Source organism: Pelophylax lessonae (genome assembly GCF_965119305.1).
Source record: "Pelophylax lessonae genome assembly, chromosome: 1".
Classification (NCBI taxonomy): Eukaryota; Metazoa; Chordata; class Amphibia; order Anura; family Ranidae; genus Pelophylax; species Pelophylax lessonae.
This window is the reverse complement of record NC_138768.1, coordinates 458927216-458951945: the sequence shown is the minus strand read 5'-3', so window position 1 is coordinate 458951945 and position 24730 is coordinate 458927216. Positions and strand designations below refer to the sequence as shown.

General features: G+C 40.8%; 2 protein-coding genes across 4 annotated transcripts in view; both read left to right on the top strand.

The window, feature by feature from the left end:
• Positions 1-1394, top strand: part of LOC309562532 (occludin-like) — an 80937-nt gene extending 79543 nt beyond the window's left edge. For both annotated transcript variants that reach the window (XM_082266780.1, XM_082266779.1), the window contains exon 8: positions 1221-1394. In XM_082266780.1, coding sequence (XP_082122906.1) covers positions 1221-1322 — 102 coding nt within the window. In that variant the 3' untranslated portion in view covers positions 1323-1394. The remainder of the gene's footprint in view (positions 1-1220) is intronic.
• Positions 1-24730, top strand: part of OCEL1 (occludin/ELL domain containing 1) — a 245874-nt gene that overhangs the window by 132698 nt on the left and 88446 nt on the right. The gene's annotated exons all lie outside the window — the stretch shown is intronic.

The following is a 24730-nucleotide window of genomic DNA, read 5'->3' as shown; positions in this document are numbered from 1 at the left end:
TATGTAGCTCGCTCCTCAACCCTGCACCCTGTACACAGCGCACCCCTGAACTCTGTACGTAGTGTATTTCTGAACTCTGCGCTCTGTACATAGCATACTCCTGAACCCTGCACTTTGTATGTAGCATACCCCTAAACCCTACACTATGTACGTTAAGCACTCCTGAACTCTGCACTCTATATGAACTCTCCATACATAGTCTTACAAATGCAACCAGCTCTTTGAGGGCAACCATAATGCTGATGTGCCCCGCAATAAAATTGAGTTTGATACCCCTGGTATAATGCATACAGTGAAGGCTATGTGGTTCGCTCGCACTCATAAAACAAAATGCATTTTGTATACAAGATGATTGAATGACGGCAGGTGAGAATGATTGTCACATTCTCCACCATCATTACTACAAACTTGAACTAGTATTCAGGATATTTACACTTTTTAAAACTTGCAGGGGGGAATGCCTACCTTATAGTCTGCTACATAGTCGCCGAACTGTGATTTGCACACCCCACAGGTGGGTTGTACGTGGAGAGTATCTCCTGACTGTTGTTTTTTGGTATTTGATGCGACAATTATTATTCTATGTGTAATTATGATTTATACTATGCATTGCAATATATATGACTGTTGCTTACTTTTCTTTCCTTTTTCTAGTAGCTCTAGTGATGCACAAAAAAACCCTCAACTACCCCTGAGGAAGCGGCTTTTCTGCCGCGAAACATGTCGGGCTAAGTTTTGGGTATCATCGGTCACTACAAAAAACCAGCACAACCCTTTGGGTTGGTTTAGGATCTGTAGAAGTTTCTACCCATCCATATGTAGGACGCGATACTGTGTGTGACTACACAATATATGCTACTATTTGGCTTGCACCCCTTTATGTGTTTTGTTTTTATATATACTGTTACCTCTGTAATGCTTTACAGTGGATGTTTTTAATGTGATTTGTTAATAAACTATTTGTTTTATATAAGCGTATTCTCATATTGGTCATATGACGGTACCCCGCTAGAAAGTCCCTCTCTTGCTGCCCCTTCTCTTTCCTGATTCTCTATTCATTATACTGGGACGTGGGTACCTATAATTTTGATATTATCTATCATGATTGTCATCTGAGCTTGTCCTATATTCTTTCATAAAACTTGCAGTTGTTGGTTTGTAATCCCTCAAGTGGTGCACTCTGAAACCTGCCTATTAACAATTTCCTCTTTATTATCTAGACTCCTGATTACCAAACAAAGAAGAGTGAAACCAAACAGCTCCGAAAAAAACTGTTTCACATCAAGAGAATGGTTAATGCTTATGACAAAGGAAGGGGCTGATTAACCTGAGCTCTACAGCAATGACCAGGAAAACCACAAGAGGGCAACCAACACCACTGGATTAAATCTTTCGCCGTCAAAGAAAATATTTTTTTTTAATGATAAAATGTGATCAATATACATTTTGATATTACATTCTTGATCTGATATAAATAGCAGGTTCTTGTTTACAGCCATATGGACTACCGATTCAGTGACTGTTGTAATTGTGGCTCACTGCAGCTTTTAGGACTATCTGTTGCTGAGGTATGTGACTCCTGTGTGTCTTAAGTGTGTGTTTTTGTTTAATATACATATGTAATTGCTTGAAATATTTCAGTTCTGTTTTTGTCAACTTTTTTCATGCAAGTTTTAGATGCAATATATAAAAAAAAAAAAACACAGCAGAAAGAGACCAGCTAAAAGACAGAGAGTGGATGTGTGCTTTATTTTTTGAGGAGGTTAGGGCTGATATAGTGCCAAATTATTCAAAATATGGGAAAAAGTGGGGTTGGGGGGCTTAATTAACAAAGAAAAATAAATTGCTACCATGGGGACCAAAGTCTTTTCAATAATTAGCTTGTGTCAGTAGTAATCAAGATCTTGCTATCATTATTCACAATAAAGCTGATTTTATTTTTACAGCAGATATAGGATAATTATATCTAAATCCATCATCCGTTACAAATTACATCATTTAACTCTCAAACACAGCTGTATGAATAAGTTATTTAGCACAAGGCAAACCTGTCCACTATGGAGTATTAATTATTAAAGAGGAGTGTCACTCAATGCTGGATACTAGATTTAAGATGTGGTAGTCTAAGTAGAATCCAGTATTTCTACAATCAGCCACGTTTGGCATTTACCAATGGTTTTGCTAGCCACAACTGGTAATGATTGTCTATATAATGACCATAGTGTGGAAGAAGAGAAGACGTATCTATGTGGCTCATGTCCCAATCTTCAGTGTTAGTGCCAATGTCAAGGTAGTAGCCACTCAGGAGTGGCTTCCAACAGCACAAAGGCTTTGATGTCAAACTAGCAAATCAACTGCCATTTTGTACAGTTCTTTTTACTGCAGCGAGATGCACAACAAGCAACCCTTCACTAAACTGAGCCAATCAGCACTCTGATGGCACCAGCATGCACTTAATGGGCATTCAGAATATTTCCCGGGCACCCTAATTTGACAGCCATGCCTACAGAACCTTGGTAATCATTACGGTTTCATTTGTGCTTGAAAGATTGCAGCAGAGTTTTGAAACAAGTTATAAATTATTTATACACGTTTTAAACCATCACATTGCTTGGGGTTCTGCATAGACTATTTTCCACTGAGTATTTGAAGAAACTACAGATTTTACCATATATACAGTAGATCATATTTTTAAGGGAAAAAACTTTTAAGGACTATTTGCATTTTAAAATGACCACTTAAAGCCAAATTAATTTTAGATAAGCAGCACAAATAAGCCAAACACTAATAATGGGGTCTCCCTACCTTTACAAGTCATAGATATGGAAGAATCCAAACATTAGAAGCCACAGCTAATCCTTAGTGGGTAATAGCTGTCAATGGTGGAGACGGGTACAGAGAGCACTCCTCTAAATGACTCTTACTGATCTTATAGCGGATGGACAGTACATAGGGTAAAGAAAATTAGCAGACTGGCAGCACTCCCAAGGTTAGAGTATTAAAAATCATTAAAGGTTATGTCTAGTGATCTAAACAGCTCTGTTGTTAGAAACTATGGGCATTCATATTTAGATCAATGTTCTTAAGTTTGTAAATATTATAGAATATATACAGTATATTTTAAGATGTTTTAAACAATCCAGCACCAAATCACTCAATCACAACAATACACAAATTAAGATTGATCATGTTATAACAAAAATCAGATGCACTGGCATGTTAACATATAGTTGCTTCCATATTTTATGTTGGTGTATACTATCTTATGAAAGGCAAAGTTAAATCAATGGATAGAGTATAAGATTTTAAACTGTAAATACTGATTATAATCCACTGTAGACAATGATTATGGAAAGCATTTTCTAAGGCATACTATTTGTTCATATTTTATTTGTATGGTTCATGAAAGCGTTCAAAACCCAACACAGGTCATGGTACATGGAGCCTAGGATAACCTAATGAAATGCGAAGGTGAAATGTTAGCTGTAAAAGTTTAAACTCACCAGCATTACATCTAGAAATGACAAAAACTCCTGAGAAGAAACTAATGAACTCATAATGAACTCAATTTTAGTAGCTAGTATGCAAAGTGATGTAGATCCTAAAGAACCATAGCCCTTGGTGCTGGCATCTCAGTGCTGTCACTTCATGCATATCCGTTTGCACTGGTAGCAGCAGCTACCTCCTTAGGGTCAGGGTTTTAGGGTATACAGTTTTCTGAGATGAGGTTGGTTGTTAAAGCATAGCAATGCTTGGCCCCCAATCAATGGCCTTACGACAGACAACACTGGGAGGGAACTTTTAAAGGATGACTTTACTAAATCTGCAATTATCCTTTAAAGTGTAATAAAACTCTGCAACTTATTTTTAAATGGGACCCCAGGAGTGGTTAGCCAGAATGTGCTAGTATGCACACAATATTACCCCGTATTATGGTTGACTTATGGTACCTGTCATACCATCCCCTCTAGCGCTCCTGCTGGTCACGGGCGCATCCATCTTCTCCCTATTTTCCTTCCGGGTTCAAACTGTTCAGCCACCGGATTGGCTAGGCTGCAATGACATCACTCCTGTGCATGCGCACGGTTGTCACATCACAGCGCGGAGCTGTAAATGTATGCTGTGCTGTGCATTTATGACTGATGAGGAGTGTACATTAGGGCTAACAGGCAGTGAAAAGCAGTTATGAAAGATGAGATCACTAGGGTCACTTTTGTAATAAATATTCTGCCTGTCAGCCATTTTTTGTATTTTAGAGTTTAATAGGGATACAATGCCAACAGCAATGAAAAAAAAAAAAACCTGACAGAGGTTTTAACATCTTCCCGATCCACTAGTAAAATAGTTTTGATTGCTGTCTCGCTGAGTGTTTAATAAATTTCCCCTGACATTCTGTTGTGTCTGATACCAAAAAAAAAGAGTGAAAGTAAGAAGAAATGTCCCCAAAGGCAACACAGACAGCAGGAAAAGTCTGACAGACCTTAGTGTTAGGGATGTCTTTCTAGACAACTTAGGGGAGGATTTTCACTTGTTCCCAGCGCTGAAAGCCTGACCATAAAACTACCAGTTGCTCCTATTGGTAAAGCTGTAACTGGCATGGCACCTTTGCACAGGCCTATCTGGCCTGCCCACAGATTCTAGCTTGCACCTTAATGCTTATTCTGATTACGTTTGCTCCTGATGGTCTGGAGTCATGTCACTTATCCGCATGAAGAAAATATTACAAAAACCCTATTCAGGATTTTGAGGATATTAATCCATATCACACCAAGTATCAGAATGTCCCTGTTCTTGTAATTCTTCCATAAATGCAAAGGTATATTATGGTTCGTACTGTATTCATAAATGATTGTATTGAATTACTTTTCATTTTTTTTTCTATTATGTTTAATAAAACACTGTGCATTATAGCATCTCCTGCAGTTTGTTCGGTCATTAAATAATGAAAAAAAGTACACAAATGAAAAGATGTTCTATGCAAAAAGCTAAAGAAGCGCTGTCACAATGCCCATGCAGCAAAAAAAATTATAATGTCTGTGCAAAGGGGCCCCCTCCTCCCATTCCTTTATATTCTGCTCTTCATCGCTGATCCTTCCTCCGTTGCAGCCAGTGCTTAAATCAACGGTGTCGGTAACCGAGGGGGTAGCAGTAACATCATTCCTTCGGTCTTGTGACAGTGCTTGGGCCTAGTGATTGGCTGCTAGGCCTGAGCACTGTCACTGGGGACCAAGTCACATGTTCCCCCATAAGGGGTAGTTGGGTAGTGTTGTCAGCTAAGACAGAGGACGAAGTTGCAAGGGTAGGGTGACCAGATGTCCCCGGTTTCTGGGGACAGTCCCCGGACTGAGGACACTGTCCCCGGACCAAATCTGTTCCCAGTTTTGTCCCCAGATTGCAGGCCCAGGCCGCAGTCACTGCTTTTCTCCCACTGTAGTGCCGATCCCTACGAGTGACGTACAGTGATTGCTTATACATGGCTGTGCTGGCCGGTCTGCTGAATAGAAGGAAGGAGCAGGGAGGGGGCAGGGCCCAGACTGACACTTGGGAGGAGCTTCAGGGGCCACACCACGACCGACTATTGGCTGCAGCCTGCAGAGAGACTACACGTGACCGGCGGAGAGCCAGAACCACAGATCTACAGAGAGAGCACCAGGGGGTCCCTAGAGAGAGAGAAATAGATCTACTGTATATAGAGAGAGAGAAATAGATCTACTGTATATAGAGAGAGAGAAATAGAAGAGAGAGAGAGAAGAGAGAAAAGAGAGAAAAGAGAGAGAAGAGAGAGAAGAGAGAGAAGAAGAGAGAAGAAGAGAGAGAAGAGAGAGAAGAGAGAGAAGAGAGAGAAGAGAGAGAAGAGAGAGAAGAGAGAGAGAGAGAGAGAGAGAGAGAGAGAGAAATATGGTATATAGAGGGAGGGAAACAGTATATATAGAGAGAGGGAGATACAGTATATAGAGGGATAATGTATATAGAGAGAGGGAAATACAGTATATAGAGAGGGATGATGTATATAGAGAGAGGGAGATACAGTATATAGAGATATGCATTGAAAAAACATTTCTCTATCTTATCTTCATAACATTTGGTAGTCATATCCCAAAAAATTCTCAGAAGTATAATTTTTCTTATCTCATGGAGGAAATGTGAGAAATAACATACATATCATACAATCATTCCATTAACACATACCACATACACTGCATTTATCATTTGAGAAAAATATGCTTATAAAATAGTTTAGAAATTGCCAATAAAAAAATTATCTACGTCCCCGGCTTTCATTTTTAAAAATCTGGTCATCTTATGCAAGGAAGCACAGGCAAGGCGAGTTTAAAAGGGTCTAGAGGAAGGGTAGGCAACCCTTGAGAGGTGGAGATCTACCTGAGCAACATGGTAGAGATCAAAGATCACCGGGTGCAGTGCCTTGTTTTTTTTAACAAAATTAATTAGCAAGGCACCAATAAAAACTATGAAGAAAACATATACAAATATAATAAAACAAACGTCACTGTAAAAATAAATATATAGCCTATCTTAAAAGATAGCTTCAGTGATAGACTTGCAATTCACAATTTTTTTTTATGTTTGGTCACCCCCACAAGTCTGATGCAGGAGTATGTAGGGGATTGTATAGAGGTCAGTAGGATGTAGGACAGTGTACAGAGATCAATAGTTTGTAGGGCAGATGATTGGGTCAGTAGTGCAAAGGATGGGGTCATCAGGGCAGAGGGCAGGGGTCAGAGTTCAGATGTACAGTGTCTCGCAAAAGTGAGTATACCCCTTACATTTTTGTAAATATTTTATTCTATCTTTTCATGTGACAAAACTGAAGAAATGAAACTTTGCTACAATGTAAAGTAGTGAGTGTACAGCTTGTATAACAGTGTAAATTTGCTGTCCCCTCAAAATAGCTCAACACACAGCCATTAATGTCTAAACCGCTGGCAACAAAAGTGAGTACACCCCTAAGTGAAAATGTCCAAATTGGTCCCAAAGTGTCAATATTTTGTGTGGTCACCATTATTTTCCAGCACTGCCTTAACCCTCTTGGGCATGGAGATCACCAGAGCTTCACAGGTTGCCACTGGAGTCCTCTTCCACACTTTCATGACAACATCACAAAGCTGGTGGATGTTCGAGAGCTTGCGCTCCACCGCCTTCTGTTTGAGGATGCCCCACAGATGCTCAATAGGGTTTAGGTCTGGAGACATGCTTGGCCAGTCCATCACCTTTACCCTCAGCTTCTTTAGCAAGGCAGCGGTCGTCTTGGAAGCGTGTTTGAGTTCGTTATGTTGGAATACTCATTTCATGTTGGAATACTGCCCTGCGGCCAAGTCTCCGAAGCAGGGGGGGGGGGGGGGAATCATGCTCTGCTTCAGAATGTCACAGTACATGTTGTCATTCATGGTTCCCTCAATGAACTGTAGCTCCCCGGGGCCAGCAGCACTCATGCAGCCCCAGACCATGACACCCCCTCCATCATGCTTGACTGTAGGCAAGAGACACTTGTCTTTGTACTCCTCACCTGGTTGCTGTCACACATGCTTGACACCATCTGAACCAAATAAGTTTATCTTGGTGTCATCAGACCACAGGACATGGTTTCAGTAATCCAAGTCATTAGTCTGCTTGTCTTCAGCAAACCGTTTGCGGGCTTTCTTATACATCATCTTTAGAAGAGGCTTCCTTCTGGGACAACAGCCATGCAGACCAATTTTATGCAGTATGCAGCGTATGGCATGAGCAGGTACAGGCTTACCCCCCACCCCTTCAACCTCTAAAGCAATGTTGGCAGCACTCATACATCTATTTCTCAAAGGCAACCTCTGGATATGATGCCGAACAGATGCACTCAGCTTCTTTGGTCGACCTTAGCGAGGCCTGTTCTGAGTGGAACCTGCTGTATGGTCTTGGCCACCATGCTACAGCTCAGTTTCAATGTTTTGGCAATCTTCTTATAGCTTAGGCCAGTGATGGTGAACCTTGGCACACCATTTGTTCTGAAACTACATTTCCCATGATGCTCAACTACACTGCAGAGTCCATGAGCATCATGGGAAATGTAGTTCCAAAACATCTGGGGCCAAGGTTCACCATCCCTGGCCTAGGCCATCTTTATGTAGAGCAATAATTCTTTTTTCAGATCCTCAGAGAGCTCTTTGCCATGAGGTGCCATGTTGAACTTCCAGTGACCAGTATGAGAGAGTGAGACAGATAACGCCAAATTTAACACACCTGCTCCCCATTCACACCTGAGACCTTGAAAAACTAACGAGTCACATGACACCGGGGAGGGAAAATTGCTAATTGGGCCCAATTTGAACATTTTCACTTAGGGGTGTACTCACTTTTGTTGCCAGTGGTTTAGACAAAAATGGCTGTGTTGAATTATTTTAGGGGACAGCAAAATTACATTGTTATACACGCTGTACACTCACTACTTTTCATTGTAGCAACGATTCATTTCTTCAGTTTTTTCAAAAGAAAAGATAGAATAAAATATTTACAAAAATGTGAGGGGTGTACTTACTTTTTTGGGATACTGAATATCAAAAGGTGAAGATATTGTTAACTTTGATTGCACCTCAGTTACAGAATTCCTGTAATACAATGGAAACATCTAACGGCCAACTGACATTTGCCCAACATACAATAGTATCTACACTCACCGCCCACTTTTGTTTTTTGGCACACCTTGCTAGTAACAGGTTGGACCCCTTTTGCCTTCAGAACTGCTTTAATTCTTCGTGGCATAGATTCAACACAGACAGTGGAGACCGAAAGGTAGCACAGCTCTGGTCAGTGGGTGGCAGTGGGAGCTGGTAGAGTGACTTTTCATATAGGCAAGCTGGTGATTGGTTGTTTAGGACCACCCTGTGTCCTAGCAGTCCATTACCTGCAGTTTAACCTAAAAAGGTAATTTGACCAGCTCCTCCTCCCGCACTCTGGCCAGAACTGTGCTGTCTCCCTGGTCTCCATTATTCACTGATGATCGCGGTGAAGGAGGCTGGGGGGGGGGGAGAGAAAAAAACTGGGACATAGAAGGCACAGCGGAGAAGGTTTGATGGAAAGAGGAGGACTGGCACCTAGAAGGTCGGAGGCGCAGGAACCTGTTCGTAGTCTACCAGTCACCTGCTTGCGTTCGACAAGTAGACTAGGATCGACGGGTTGCCAACTCCTGTTCTACACTGTACATGTGGTCTTCAGTATGTGGGAAGGACCACATGACCACTAAACATTAGTATTGGCCAACATTAGGAAGGGGTTTCCCTCACATAGTTTATCTAAACATTTTTCTCAATATCACAATAGAAACACCTCCACGTTGCAGGTTAAAGGTATTGAGAAATACACCCCCCATCGGAGAGGATGGTAACCTCAAGAGGCAGATATCTCGCAGTGAAACATGGTGGATTTTTTACCTAAAAACATATCAACCTTGAGGTCTCAATGTGGAGTGGGACGTTAATTGATTTATTAATAACAATTAAACTGTAGTTCATAACAGAGTGTCTCTCTACATTGGATATTAGGAATTGGAAAAGTTTTCATTCCCTTGATTTTAAAAATATTTTTAGGATTTTTTTTTTTACATTCTAATTTGCAATTTTATTATGCGTTCACAACCTATAGGTTTATTTTGGGTTATTAATTTATAAAAGGTATTTATTATTCTGCAGCTTACTATCATTGTTTTTGATGTTTGTGTCAGAAGTATATGGTTTTACCTAATTTCATTCATGAATTGATGTATACACTACTGTTCAAAAAATTGGTGTCACCCAGACAAAACTCACACTTTTATTCATCAAATGAGTTGCAAAATGAAAAGAAAATATAGTCAAGACATTGACGAGTTTAGAAATAATAATTTTGTCCTTCAAACTTTGCTTTCATCAAAGAATTCTCTATTTGCAGCAATTACAGCCTTGCAGACCTTTGGCATTCTAGCTGTCAATTTGTTGAGGTAATCTGAAGAAATTTCACCCCACGCTTCCTGAAGCACCTCCCACAAGTTGGAATGGCTTGATGGCCTACACTACAGCTCAATAGGGTTGAGATCTGGTCACTGCGCTGGCCACTCCATTACAGACAAAATAGCAGCGGACTGCTTCTTCCCTAAATAGTTCTTGCATAATTTGGAGGTGTGTTTTGGGTCATTGTCCTGTTGGAGGAAATTGGCTCCAATCAAGCGCTGTCCACAGGATATGGCTTGGCGTTGCAAAATGGAGTGATAGCCTTCCTTATTCAAAATCCCTTTTACCTTGTACAAATCTCCCACTTTACCAGCACCAAAGCAGCCCCAGACCATCACATTACCTCCATGCTTGACAGGCCTCGTCAGGCACTCCTCCAGCATCTCTCAGATCGTTTGCAGATCATCTGAATACCAACTCTAATAATATCAAACTAGAGTACTGCTGGAGCACAGAAAGTGTGCACTACCTTGACGTAGAGGTTATGATCCAGCAGGGGCAGTTGACTACTAAAGCCTATTTCAAGCCCACAGACAGAAATGGCTATCTCCCAATGTTCAGTGGCCACCATCCCCTATGGCTCAAGAATATACCCAAGGGGCAGTTCCTGAGGATACGCAGGAACTGTACCAATGATTCAGATTTCCAAAGCCAGTCAAAAATCATCAAGGACTGTTTTCTTGAGAAGGGCTATGATGGTTTGAGGCTGGAAAAAACCATACAAGAAACCAGTAGGTTGTCACAAACCATGTGTTTACAGGGACAGACCATCTCCAGAAATATGAATCATGAATGGGGTTTCATAACAGACTATCATGAACAATTTAGGGAGGTTGAGGAAATCTTTCACAAACATTGGAGAGTCTTGACAATGGATAAAGTTTTAGGGGGGGGGTCATACCTTCCAAACCCGCCTTTATCTATAGAAAATGTACATCCTATGGTGACCGGGTCTTTAAAAAGGTCTTAGATCCGCCAAAAAAGCCCACCATGTTTTGGGATAGAAATGGCTTCTTTTCATGCCGTAGGTGTATTTCCTGTAGACAGGTCACTGATAGGCAAAGAGGCAAAACTTCCTTCACTTCCAGCGGGAATGGCAGAACATTTGAAATTAAAAAACTAATCACATGCCAGTCCACTCACGTGGTATACGGTTTAGAATGCCCTTGCGGGAAGTTGTATATTGGACGGACTAAGAGAACCCTTTCAAAGAGAGTATCTGAACATATTGCTAACATTAAAAAGGGGTTTAAAGACCATAGCGTCTCTCTACATTTTAGACGGAAACACAATAGGGATCCGTCGGGGTTGAAATTTTGGGGTATAGACAAAATTGATGCCACTTGACGAGGTTCGAACATGGTGAGGGAATTGTCCAAGAGGGAAACTTATTGGATATACCTCACCGATTGTTTGTATCCCAAAGGTCTTAATGTAGAATTAGACGTGAACTGTTTTATTAGCAATTATTAATTTATTTAATGCGATTTGGTATGCTGCTATTGAGAATCCTTTTCCTGATACTTCCGATTCCTGTGTTTTGTATATATAAATTTTATTTGTTCTTATTGATTTATATGAGGACTTTTAGCCTCTTGTATATTATATAGTATATAATATGAACTTTCTTAAATTATAAAATTTTAACCTAATCAACAGTAAGGTTGATTATATTTTATGTACTCAATCCTACCTATTTATTCAGTACATTGTGCATTTATTCAATTTTTTGTGATCTCTATACATATCGGTTTGTTGAGATCTGCATCCGTTTGAGGCAGTTTGTAACTCCAGCCATATGCCCAGGAGGCGAGCGTATGGAATAATGTTCACTTTTTGAATTAATATCTAATGTGGTCTATGATTATGGATAAATGCCCGTATATTGTGAAAACGAGAGGAGATGACGGATGGTTTGCGGCTGTCAGGAGATCTTCCTCCTATATCGTTATCTATTTGACCATGTTGGGGTGTATGCCAGCATTTTGTCTCTTATGTGGCAGTATATGTCGGCAGGAGGGCGGTTTGCACCGATCATATTGTGAATAGATTGTATTCCAATTCGATCTGTTTATCAATGAACTCCTGGGAACCTGCTCACTGTCCCGGTCTGTGATCGTCATGTTTGGATGATTGATCAACCACTAAGGGTTAAGTGTTGCGGCGAGGAGGGAGATAAATAGCGAGGGTGATTTGCATGCTCACACCCTCAGTTGAAGTCAGCCAATGACGAAACGCGTCAGCGCGTGAGCACGCTATCACCCCAACCACTACGTGCTGTCGGCGAGGCGGAGGCGGAAGTTCCCGAACGCCGACGAGAGCAACGAAGTGATTTACACAGTCCGTGGGACATTGTAGCGGAGCAGAGCGGAGTTAGGCGAGCGAGGGAGCCCGAGTGTCTCCGGGAGCAGCGGCTGGGACCCGATCCAGGATTCACCTCCGGGGATGGTACGGCACTGGTGAGATATTGGCCGCACAACATCTGGTCATCTCCACTCATTTATATGCCTAGTCTCTGTACTGAACATGTGAGTTTGATGTGAGGGGGATGGGTTTGTTTTAACAATAAAGAGTTTTTAGGACTACTGCCCTATGAGCGTTTTTCCCTTTATACACACATGTGATGCCGCTCTGAGTTTCCAGCCATCTTTGAGCCATTCCCGAGTGAGATCCTTCTGGACACCTGCTAGCGTTTAGTATCCGGTGGAGCTATCCGGGATTTATGTTGTCATTTGAAGGCTCATTGTTTGCAGGCATTTGGTGAGTGTTGACTGCCTAAGGGGTCACGCGGTGTGGTGGAAGTTTGTCATCCATATCTGTTTCACTTCGTGGTGACGGGTCATGCCTTTGGATTTGTTAGATGGACTTTAATATATACTTCAAGTACATCTTCCTCACCTGATTGTAGTATTTTGCACATATTATTATATGCAAGCATTTATTTTAAGCGCTGCTTATGTGGTACTTCCTTGTCTTAGACTTTGAGGCTATTCACATCTTTTATCACTCCTCCAGCATCTGTTTACTTGTTCTGCATCTCACAAATATTCTTCTGTGTGATCCAAACACCTCAAACTTAGATTTGTCTGTCCATAACACTTTTTTTCCAATCTTCCTCTGTCCAATGCCTGTGTTCTTTTGCCCATCTTACATTTTTCTCCTTTTAATGGACAATCTCAGATATGGCTTTTTCTTTGCCACTCTGCCTAGAAGGCCAGCATCCTTGTATACGTTGAGACTGGCGTTTTGCGGGTACCATTTAATGAAGCCAGTTGAGGATCTGTGAGGCATATATTTCTCAAACTAGAGACTAATGTACTTGTTCTCTTGCTTAGTTGTGCATCGGGGCCTTCCACTTCTCTTTCTATTCTGGTTAGAGCCCGTTTGTGCTGCTCTCTGAAGGGAGTAGTACACACCGTTGTAGGAAATCTTCAGTGTCTTGGCAATTTCTCGCACGGAATAATTTCTCAGAACAAGAATAAACTGTCGAGTTTCAGAAGAAATTTTTCTTTTTCTGGCCAATTTGAGAGTATAATCCAACCCACAAATGCTGATGCTCCAGATACTCAACTAGCTCAAAGGAAGGCCAGTTTTATAGCTTCTCTAATAAGCACAACAGTTTTTTTTCAGTTGTGCTAACCCAATTGCACAAGGGTTTTGCAATTATCAATTAGCCTTTTAACACGATTAGCTAACACAATGTACCATTAGAACACAGGAGTGATGGTTGCTGGAAATGGGCCTCTGTACACCTATGTAGATATTCCATTAAAAATCAGCCGTTTCCAGCTAGAAGTCATTTACCACATTAACAATGTCTAGACTGTATTTCTGATTAATTTAATGTTATCGTCATTGAAAAAAACAGTGCTTTTCTTTCAAAAATAAGGACATTTCTAACTGACCCCAAACTTTTTAACGGTAGTGTATGTGTATAATTTACCAAAATCTTTTATCCGAATATAGTTCTATAAAGTTATAGTTTGTGTGATATCTTATATGAATATAACCACAGGATTGAGCTTTTTTGTGCAGGAACCAGATTTTTAAAAATAATTAAAAGTTTAAGTTTAGTTTTTAGTTTATTTTTATAAACATTTTTAGGCATCTATCAATCTATGTCCTATTTTGGTTATGTCTATTAGAGTGGCGAGTTTGTAAAAAGAGGTTTTGTACTCCTTACGCACAAGATATCTCCATGACAGTGTGACATTTATTCTTTTTGTATGCTTCCAGTGTCACGTCCGCTTTAAAAGTCACTGACCGCAGCTCTGAATGAACACACAGAGCAGGGGCTCGTGAACGAGCCTACTTGGGTGCCTCCATTGCAAGCTGCTAGTTCTGGGGGTGCTCGGCAGAAGGGGGGGCCAAGAGTGCCGGCGAGGGACCCAAGAAGAGGAGAATCAGGGCTGCTCTGGGCAAAACCAAAGCACAGAGCAGGTGAGTATACCATGTTTGTTATTTTAACAAAATAAAAAAAAACTTTAATATGACTTTAAAGTATTTCTAAACCCATAACAGTAAAATTAGTCTGTATACTGTATGTAGTAAAGCAGTGTTTCTCAACTCAGGGCACCCTAACAGGCCCGACTTTAAGTATTACCTTGGGGAGATGCAGACTAGAATACTGCAATCACTGAGCAGCAAATGATATCACCTGTGATGTATTTCAGTTTTCTTGCTAACCTGGCCTGTAAGTGTGCCCTGAGGACCGTAGTTAAGAAACACTGTAGTAAAGCATACTTGTTATACTCATTGTGGAACCTAAGGGGTTAATCCTTCGCATTGTGTAAAAAGGCTGTTTGATCCCGTCTTCTTCTTTTACTGTCCCCAATCCATCTTTTGATAGTACAGAGCCTTGGAAGCACTCTGCACATGCTCAGTTTGGTGTTCACTGCTAGAGTTTTTTCTTTTTCTTGGGAGGGTGCATGTGATCAGCACAGGGCCAATCGGCACTGTCCAGACAGAAAGTCAGGGGTCACGCAGTCTCAAAGGACAGTCAGAAGAGAATGAAAACTCCTCCTACAAGCTTTAACCAGTAATAAGAAAGAATTGGCCGCACTCCAAGCTGCATCCAAATTCGGTTTATTGGACGAACATTCCAAGTGTTACAACAGTGTACAGGTAGACGCGTTTCACACACTAACAGGTGTGCTTATTCATTACAAAGACAAGTCAGTATTACAATCCTTATATAAGACTATTTGTAGACTTCAAGTAAATATCAATGAATACCTGCTGTCCATTATGTTTAGACAACACATTGTGTTCAATCCTGATTGATGCAATATAAATCGCACAATGTATACAAGGTAAGAAAAGAGGGGGAGACCCCAGTTTGGACAATTGATGATGGACAATATAATTCCTACAAATATATATCAATAAATACCTGCTATCAATTGTGTCTAAACTACATGTCGTGGTCAATCCTCGTTGGAGCGATATAAGTCGCACAATGTATGCAAAATAAAGGAAGGGAGACCCAAATTATCACAATCAGTAATGGATAATATAACAAGATAATACCATATATATAAAACCCAAGAGGGAGTAAATATCAATGAATGCCTGCTGTCGATCCGGATTGAAGTGACAGAAATCGCATAATGTATGCAAGGTAAGAAAGGGGGGAACCAAGTTTTCCCAATCGATGATAAACAATATAATTCCTACAAATATGTATCAACGAATACCTACTATCAATTGTATCTAAACTATATATCGTGGTCAATCCTAATTGAAGCGATATAAATCGCACAATGTATGCAAAATAAAAGAAGGAAGACCCAAGTTGTCACCATCAGTAAGGGACAATATAATCTCTGCAGATGTATAGTCAAATAAAAGGCATATATAGATAAAACTAGAGGATTATTTCTGAATGCCTGAAACACCAAAATGGGAAACTGGATCAAATATAAAGAATAGACCAAAACCATTGCCAAAAAAGATGTATACACTGAGCTAATCATAAAAATGGGTAACATCCCATTCAAAGTTCAACCCATGTGGGGAACGAGTTTGGAGATAAAAAATCCAAAATACCTCTCTTGGGCCCGGGAGACAGAACACATCACTTCCCAGTTTGGCTGGCCTGATTTTCTCGATCACCTGTATAGTCATGGCTGAGGTATTGCCCTCATGACATGTATTAAAATGTTTAGCTAGGTTAGTATTTAAATTCTAAGTGACACTATACAGATGGTCATAAAAACGGTCACGCAAACGTCTAGTTGTTCTGCCACGTACTGGATGCGACAAACATCGCATGTCAGTAGATATATCACATAATTAGTATTAGTTGAATTAGTATCAGTATTTATTAGTATCAGTAGTTGAATTAGTATCAGTTGAAAAAATGCATTATATCGTAGGTCTTCCTTGTAACAGTTGAACAAAACTAGGTTAACTTTATTGAAACTTTGTACAAATTAGAATAGGGCATCAAAACATTTGAATAAAAGGTGCATAGAACTGGAAACACAGATTTAGCACTCCACACAAATGTTTTACAATAAAAATCTCAAGTAGTAGTAGCAGCAGAAATTATACTAAAACAGCCTATCATCAATGTGGAGGGCACATGACAAGACATTGGATGTACAAGTTCAAACAAAACAAACAATAACCTGACATGGCCGGGGGTAGTGACACTATACAGGTGTTCATAGAAACGGTCACGCAAACGTCTAGTTGTTCTGCCTACATACTGTCGCATGTCAGTACATATATCACATAATTAGTATTACAGTTGAAAAAATGCGTTATATTGTAGGTCTTTCTTGTGGTAGTTGAACAAAACTAAGTTAACTTTGTTAAAACTGTCTACAAATTACAACAATAAAGCATCAAAACATTTGAATAAAAAGGTGCATAGAACAGGAAACACAGATTCAGCACTCCACACAATTGTTTTACAATAAAAAGTAGTACCGTGTTTCCACGAAAGTAAGCCCTACCCCGAAAATTAGCCCTATCTCGATTATCGGGGCGGGCTGCAATATAAGCCCTACCCTGAAAATAAGACCTAGTAAATCTTCTTAAAACACTTTTTAAATGTTTGCTAGTGTCTCTGTTTGCTGCTATATTTAAAACAAACAGGTTTACACCCACCGCTGCCCCGCCGGAGGTCCTCTTGTCTCCTCCTGGATGATGTCTGCTGCTGCACTGACGTCAGCGGCAATCTCGGCTCTTCTTTTTCATCCTCTCCTCCCGCTGACGTCTGCGCCCCCTCCCTCTTTAGTGCATGGAGCGGGCTGACGTCACCACAGCCGAACTCTTCTCTCTAATCATCACCTCAGAGATCTCAGAGAAGAATAAAAGCTGTTAAACAGGTACTTTTACCGGTATACCAGTATAAAACTGCACTGAACCTCATACATTGCTGTAAATGAGAGATTAGGACCAATGGTTCAAAGGGAAACAGAGATGACCGTACCAGTATTTGAATAAATGTTGTTTAATGTACATACCGTAAATAAATAAGCCCTACCCTGAAAATAAGCCCTAGTGTGTTTTTGTGACTAAAATTATTATTATTTTCGGGGAAACACGGTAGTAGCAGTAGAAATTATACCAAAACAGCCTATCATCAATGTGGAGGGCACATGACAAGATCAAACAAAACAAACAATACCCTGACGTGGCTGGGGGAAAAAAAATAAATAAATCCCAAAAAAGAAGGCACCAACCAGTGTAAATCCGACATTACATATAGAGCTAAATTAAATTAAAAAAAGGAGGTGAACAGATTATAATAGAGAAAGATTTTGCTCTCAAATGTATCTCTGATATGTGGTGCCACATCCCTAAATGCAATAGAAGAAAAAGGGTTGTTCCCCTGGGTTTGGGACTTTGCAGGCACTCACCACAAAAACAATGTAGTAAGAGTCAAATAATTTTATTAAATCACAACAAGAACTGACTCATAAAAATAGCAAACAGTGTACGTACTGATACACGCAGTACAGTTAGTTATCAGACAAATGCAGCGATAGGATACACAACGCGTTTCAAAGCAGGGATACGCTTCTTCCTCAGGGGTATGTGTCTAAGAGCTGCAAATATTCTTCTACAGCAAAACATAAAATTTTAACGTGAATACAAATATACAGAAATATAACATTAAGTAGAAAGAGAGATGCTGCTGTCAAACACTTACAACAACTGTATTCAGTGCGTAGATTACTGTTTGATGAAAAGCAACAACTGATCATGGATGCCTGCCTGGTGGGTTCAGCTGGCCGTTAGTATCAAAGTATTGCTGTCCCAGCAGAATTGTCGGAAGTCTGTGTGTCCTGATCCAAATCTGGGAGACGACTGAAGTCCACAGGGAGTCAAGATAAAAAGAGGAAGGGGGAAGGGTGCACAGAGTACCCATATGCTTCAATACATAAACTCCAATAAACAAATATATAAAACTCAGAGTCTTATTTTGTATCTGGGAACATAACCAAGAAAAAAAAGAAAAAAAAGGAAAAATAGTCATGTGTGACAAACTTGATAAGGCGTGGATGGGCACAGTTCCCAAATGGACCTGTCTCATTGCCAAACAGCCAAGAAAAGAGGCTTGCAAAATCAACAGAGGGGGGTTGTGCAAAAGTGAATATGGCCAAGAGAGATGTGTCATAGCAGACAGATCACAATTGGGAAAATGATCAAAATGTATATAAATATGAATGATATAGATTTGGGGAGAGTAGGTGGCATAAAAAAAAAAAAGGGATAGACAATAGGATACTATGTCCTATTCATATATACAGAGGTCTCAGATTGAAGCCATATGAATTAAAGTACCAAAAATCACAATAGAAAAATGGATCATGAATAATGTGTCCAAAAGGAGGAGAGGTTGGAGCCAACAGAGCTTACCTTTAGTTTTTGCATCTGAGTATCTGGTATATGACCGTATCCCGCAGCAGGCAGGATGAAATGCCTGCCGCCGGGCCAGCTTATATATTACCTTATATTAAGTGGATTGTAATCAGCTGCTGGAGATATTGAAAGAATTAATTATGTGTCCGCAGGACTCACGAATGGGCTTCCTGAGAAGCCGGGGCAACCAGCTCCTGCGTCCCACCAGCACCGAAGTTCACAAGCGCTGTGCGTACCACAGAGAAAGGAACAGTGAGCATGCGCCGGGTGTAGGAGCTCCCGGGATGGAAAAAATGCTCAAAATAGGGCAAATGCAGTGTAGCGATGCCCTCTCCGTGCCGGGTCGCTCCAGAGGGGACAGATTGCTTCTGGGAAAAAAGTATATCACAAAGAGAAATGTCTACCCAAATGAAACAAACATTATGGGTTAATGATACAGCTACCCAAATGAAACAAACATTATGGGTTAATGATACAGCTACTGAATTAGCCATAGCATATATCTATCTATCTATCTATATACAAAGATATACAAATATAAAAAAATACTAGTAATAGAGCAATAAAGTAAATCTGATCCACCAGACAGTCCACGATGAGTTGCATACTTGACATATAGCACAGATAGCAACATAGACAGAAACAGGAACATACAATGTTTTGACCATACATTTAAAATCTGACACATGGTCTCAATTTTGTATTTAGCAAATGCAGTCTACAATATAGAGATCAGACAAAAGAAAAGGTCAGCATAAAGGTCCTGTCATAGGAGGCTGGCCTGAGATTATATCTTAAGATACAGTGGGTACGGAAAGTATTCAGACCCCCTTAAATTTTTCACTCTTTGTTATATTGCAGCCATTTGCTAAAATCATTTAGGTTCATTCTTCTTCCTCATGAATGTACACATAGCACCCCATACTGACAGAAAAACACAGAATTGTTGACATTGTTGCAGATTTATTAAAAAAGAAAAACTGAAATATCACATGGTCCTAAGTATTCAGACCCTTTGCTCAGTATTTAGTAGAAGCCCCCTTTTGATCTAATACAGCCAGGAGTCTTTTTGGGAAAGATGCAACAAGTCTTTCACACCTGGATTTGGGGATCCTCTGCCATTCCTCCTTGCAGATCCTCTCCAGTTCTGTCAGGTTGGATGGTAAACGTTGGTGGACAGCCATTTTTAGGTCTCTCCAGAGATGCTCAATTGGGTTTAAGTCAGGGCTCTGGCTGGGCCATTCAAGAACAGTCACTGAGTTGTTGTGAAGCCACTCCTTCCTTATTTTAGCTGTGTGCTTAGGGTCATTGTCTTGTTGGAAGGTAAACCTTCGGCCCAGTCTGAGGTCCAGAGCCCTCTGGAGAAGGTTTTTGTCCAGGATATCCCTGTACTTGGCCGCATTCATCTTTCCCTCGATTGCAACCAGTCGTCCTGTCCCTGCAGCTGAAAAACACCCCCACAGCATGATGCTGCCACCACCATGCTTCACTGTTGGGACTGTATTGGACAGGTGATGAGCAGTGCCTGGTTTTCTCCACACATACCGCTTAGAATTAAGGCCAAAAAGTTCTATTTTGGTCTCATCAGACCAGAGAATCTTATTTATCACCATCTTGGAGTCCTTCAGGTGTTTTTTAGCAAACTCCATGCGGGCTTTCATGTGTCTTACACTGAGGAGAGGCTTCCGTCGGGCCACTCTGCCATAAAGCCCCGACTGGTGGAGGGCTGCAGTGATGGTTGACTTTCTACAACTTTCTCCCATCTCCTGACTGCATCTCTGGAGCTCAGCCACAGTGATCTTTGGGTTCTTCTTTACCTCTCTCACCAAGGCTCTTCTCCCCCGATAGCTCAGTTTAGCCGGACGGCCAGCTCTAGGAAGGGTTCTGGTTGTCCCAACATCTTCCATTTGAGGATTATGGAGGCCACTGTGCTCTTAGGAACCTTAAGTGCAGCAGAAATCTTTTTGTAATTTTGGCCAAATCTGTGCCTTGCCACAATTCTGTCTCTGAGCTCTTCAGGCAGTTCCTTTGACCTCATGATTCTCATTTGCTCTGACATGCATTGTGATCTGGAAGGTCTTATATAGACAGGTGTGTGGCTTTCCTAATCAAGTCCAATCAGTATAATCAAACACAGCTGGACTCAAATGAAGGTGAAGAACCATCTCAAGGATGATCAGAAGAAATGGAAAGCACCTGAGTTAAATATATGAGTGTCACAGCAAAGGGTCTGAATACTTAGGACCATGTGATATTTCAGTTTTTCTTTTTTAATAAATCTGCAACAATGTCAACAATTCTGTGTTTTTCTGTCAGTATGGGGTGCTATGTGTACATTCATGAGGAAGAATAATGAACCTAAATGATTTTAGCAAATGGCTGCAATATAACAAAGAGTGAAAAATTTAAGGGGGTCTGAATACTTTCCGTACCCACTGTATGTTAGTGCGATATACCCTTCTTTAAGATAAATTGTGGCATTGCCATAAATAATCACATGTAATAAGTATTTTAAAGGCAAGGAGATGGGGTCATTTTTCCATACCTCCTGAAGGGAAGCCTTCAAGAAATGGTCGAAAAGAGACCATTTCATTCAGGCCAGGGGGCTGGGTGGCCTTACAGGTGTGAATCCACTTAAGCTCCATTTGGAGGAGGATTTTGTTCCAGTCCCTCCCCTCTTGAGCTGGGGTGGATACGATCCAGGATTAGGAATTTACTATTGGGAAACTTGCCCCCATGAATGAGGGTGGTGTGGCGGCCCAAGGGAAGTTTCAAGTTACATGTTTTCATGCTCTTAATGTGTCTGTATGCTCTTTTCCTAAACTCCATTTTTGTTTTCCTTATATAAAAGCAGCCGCAGTCATAGAGCAGTAAATATACCACTCCAAATGTGCGGCAGTTGGCAAAGTGCTTTGGCAGAAATTTCTGGCCGTTTGGGAGTATTGGACATTTGGTGGTATACATGTATTTGCAATAATTGCAGTTGCCACACATGAATGTACCCTTGTATTTACAGGGATCATCCATGTTCATGCACTTGTATTGGCTTCTTACCAATTTGTCCCTTAAGGCAGGTACTTTCCTAAATGTAAATTGGGGGGTCTTAGGGACATGGCATCCAAGGATGGGGTCCATTGCCAGTAAATGCCAGTATTTATTGACAATTTTTCTGATTGTAAGGTGTTGGTTGGAAAATCTTGTGATGATTCTAGTGGTGTTGTCATTTTTGTGAGGGGAGGGAAAAATAAGATCTTGCCTGTCTTTGTCACAGGCCCTTCTATACGCTTTTTTTAGGGAGGTTTTGGAATAACCTCTCTGCAGCAGCCTATCACAAAGTCCAGCGGCAGCCACCTCAAAGGTTTCAACATCAGGAGCAATTGCGTTTGATACGCAAATATTGACTATACGGTATCGAATCTACTAGAGATTTGGGATGAAAACTTGATGCATGTAGGATTGTATTGCCTGCCGTGGACTTTCTAAACAGGCTGCTGTGGACAGAATCATCAACTCCTATAGATTTCCACATCCAGAAATGATATTCTGAAACATCATCAATGTAGCGGTGCCACATTAAAATATGGTCCGTGTACATTGAGAGTGATTCATCCGAGAGAAAGGAATGCTCCTACTCCCACAGGTACAGGTTGGCATAGGATGGGGCACAACATGTGCCCATCAATACCCCCTGCACTTGGAGGTACAGGGAGCCATTAAAGGTGAAGACATTGTGTGAAAGGATGAACTCCAAAAGAGACACAATTAATTCACTATAGGACTTATACTTTGTTGTGACAAAATGTGCTTAATGGCCGCAACTCCACGATGATGAGGCATTGAGCTGTAGAGCGCTTCTACATCAATTGTAACTAGTATAGATGATTTGCAACAAATAAATGGTGTCACAGATATATGATGGCATACACAATACAGTGGGGATCGAAAGTTTGGGCACCCCAGGTAAAAATTTGTATTAATGTGCATTAAGAAGCCAAGGAAAGATGGAAAAATCTCCAAAATGCATCAAATTACAGATTAGACATTCTTATAATATGTCAACAAAAGTTAGATTTTATTTCCATCATTGACACTTTCAAGATTACAGAAAACAAAAAAAATGGTGTCTGCAAAAGTTTTGGCACCCTGCAGAATTTATAACATGCACTGCCCCCTTTGCAAGGCTGAGACCTGCCAGTGTCATGGATTGTTCTCAATCATCGTCTGGGAAGACCAGGTGATGTCAATCTCAAAGGTTTTAACCACTTTACTACCGGAGGATTTTGCTGTCTTACGTCCAGGCCACTTTTTGCGATTCGACGCTGTGCGACTTTAACTGACAATTGCGCAGTCGTAAACAAAATTTACGTCCTTTTTTTCCCACAAACAGAGTTTTTTTCGGTGGTATTTGATCACCTGTGCACTTTTTACTTTTTGCGCTATAAACAAAAAAAGAGCGTTTGTTTTGAAAAAATAACAATATTTTTAACATTTTTTTATATGAAATTCCCCCCCAAAAAAATGTAAAAATCAAATTTTTTTTTAAATTTATAGTTATTGCATTTACTAACTACGGGAAAGATTTCTGTCATTTTTGGTGTTTTTTTTTTTAACGCGTAATGGCGGCGATCTGCGATTTTTTTGCGGGACTGCGACATTGTGGCGGACAGATCGGACCCTTGACTGACATTTTTGACACTTTTGGGGGTACCAGTGACATTACTGCAGTAATCAGTGCTATAAATATGCACTGTTACTGTAAAAATGACACTGGCAGGGAAGGGGTTAATTTTATTGGAGAGGGAGGGGTTAATGTATGCCTGGTGCTTACTGACGTGTGGGGGGGGAGGTGACTATGTGACACAAGGACAGATCGGATGTTCAGCTATGCTGAACACTCCGATCTGTCACTCCCTGTCACTTAGGAGATCCGCCCGTTCTGTTTACACAGGCGGGCGGATCCCCTCACTCGATTCCCCGACGATCGGGGAAGAGCGGCGGCGATCGCCGCTGCTCCTCCCCTGGCCGACTCCCGCTGTGACTGAAAACAGCGGGAGCACGACTTCGGCGGCGTGTGAGCGCCGCCTACAGGGGGAGGAGTTCAGCGACGTAGGTTTACGTCCCTGAACGGGAACGAGCCACATTGCTGCAGTAGCAGCAATGTGACTGGAGGTAAAGTGGTTAAATGCCCAGACTCAACTGACCTTGCCCCAACAATCAGCACCATGGGATCTTCTAAGCAGTTGTCTAGAAAACTGAAATTGAAAATAGTTGACGCTCACAAAGCTGGAGAAGGCTATAAGAAGATAGCAAAGCATTTTCAGATGTCAATATCCTCTGTTCGGAATGTAATTAACCACTTAAGCCCCGAAGATTTTACCCCCTTCCTGATCAGGGTTTTTTTTGCGATTTTTTACTGAAATCGCAAAACGGACAATTGCGCGGTCGTGCGACGCTGTACCTAAACTAATTTCTCGTCCTTTTTTTCCCACAAACAGAGCTTTCTTTTGGTGGTATTTGATCACCTGTGCGATTTTTTGATCATGCGCTATAAACAAAAAAAGAGCGTAAATTTTGCAAAAATAACAATATTTTTCACTTTTTTTTATATGAAATTCCCCCCAAAAAAATGTAAAAATCAATTTGTTTTATGCTACATAGGTTTGGTAAAAAAAAAAATCACAAAAAGCGTATTTTGATTGGTTTGCGCAAAAGTTATCGCGTTTACTAACAAAGGGAAAGATTTTTGTCATTCTTGGTGTTTTTTTTTTTACGAGTAATGGCGGCGATCTGCGATTTTTTTTGCGGGACTGCGACATTGCGGCGGACAGATCGGACCCTTGACTGACATTTTTGACACTTTTGGGGGTACCAGTGAC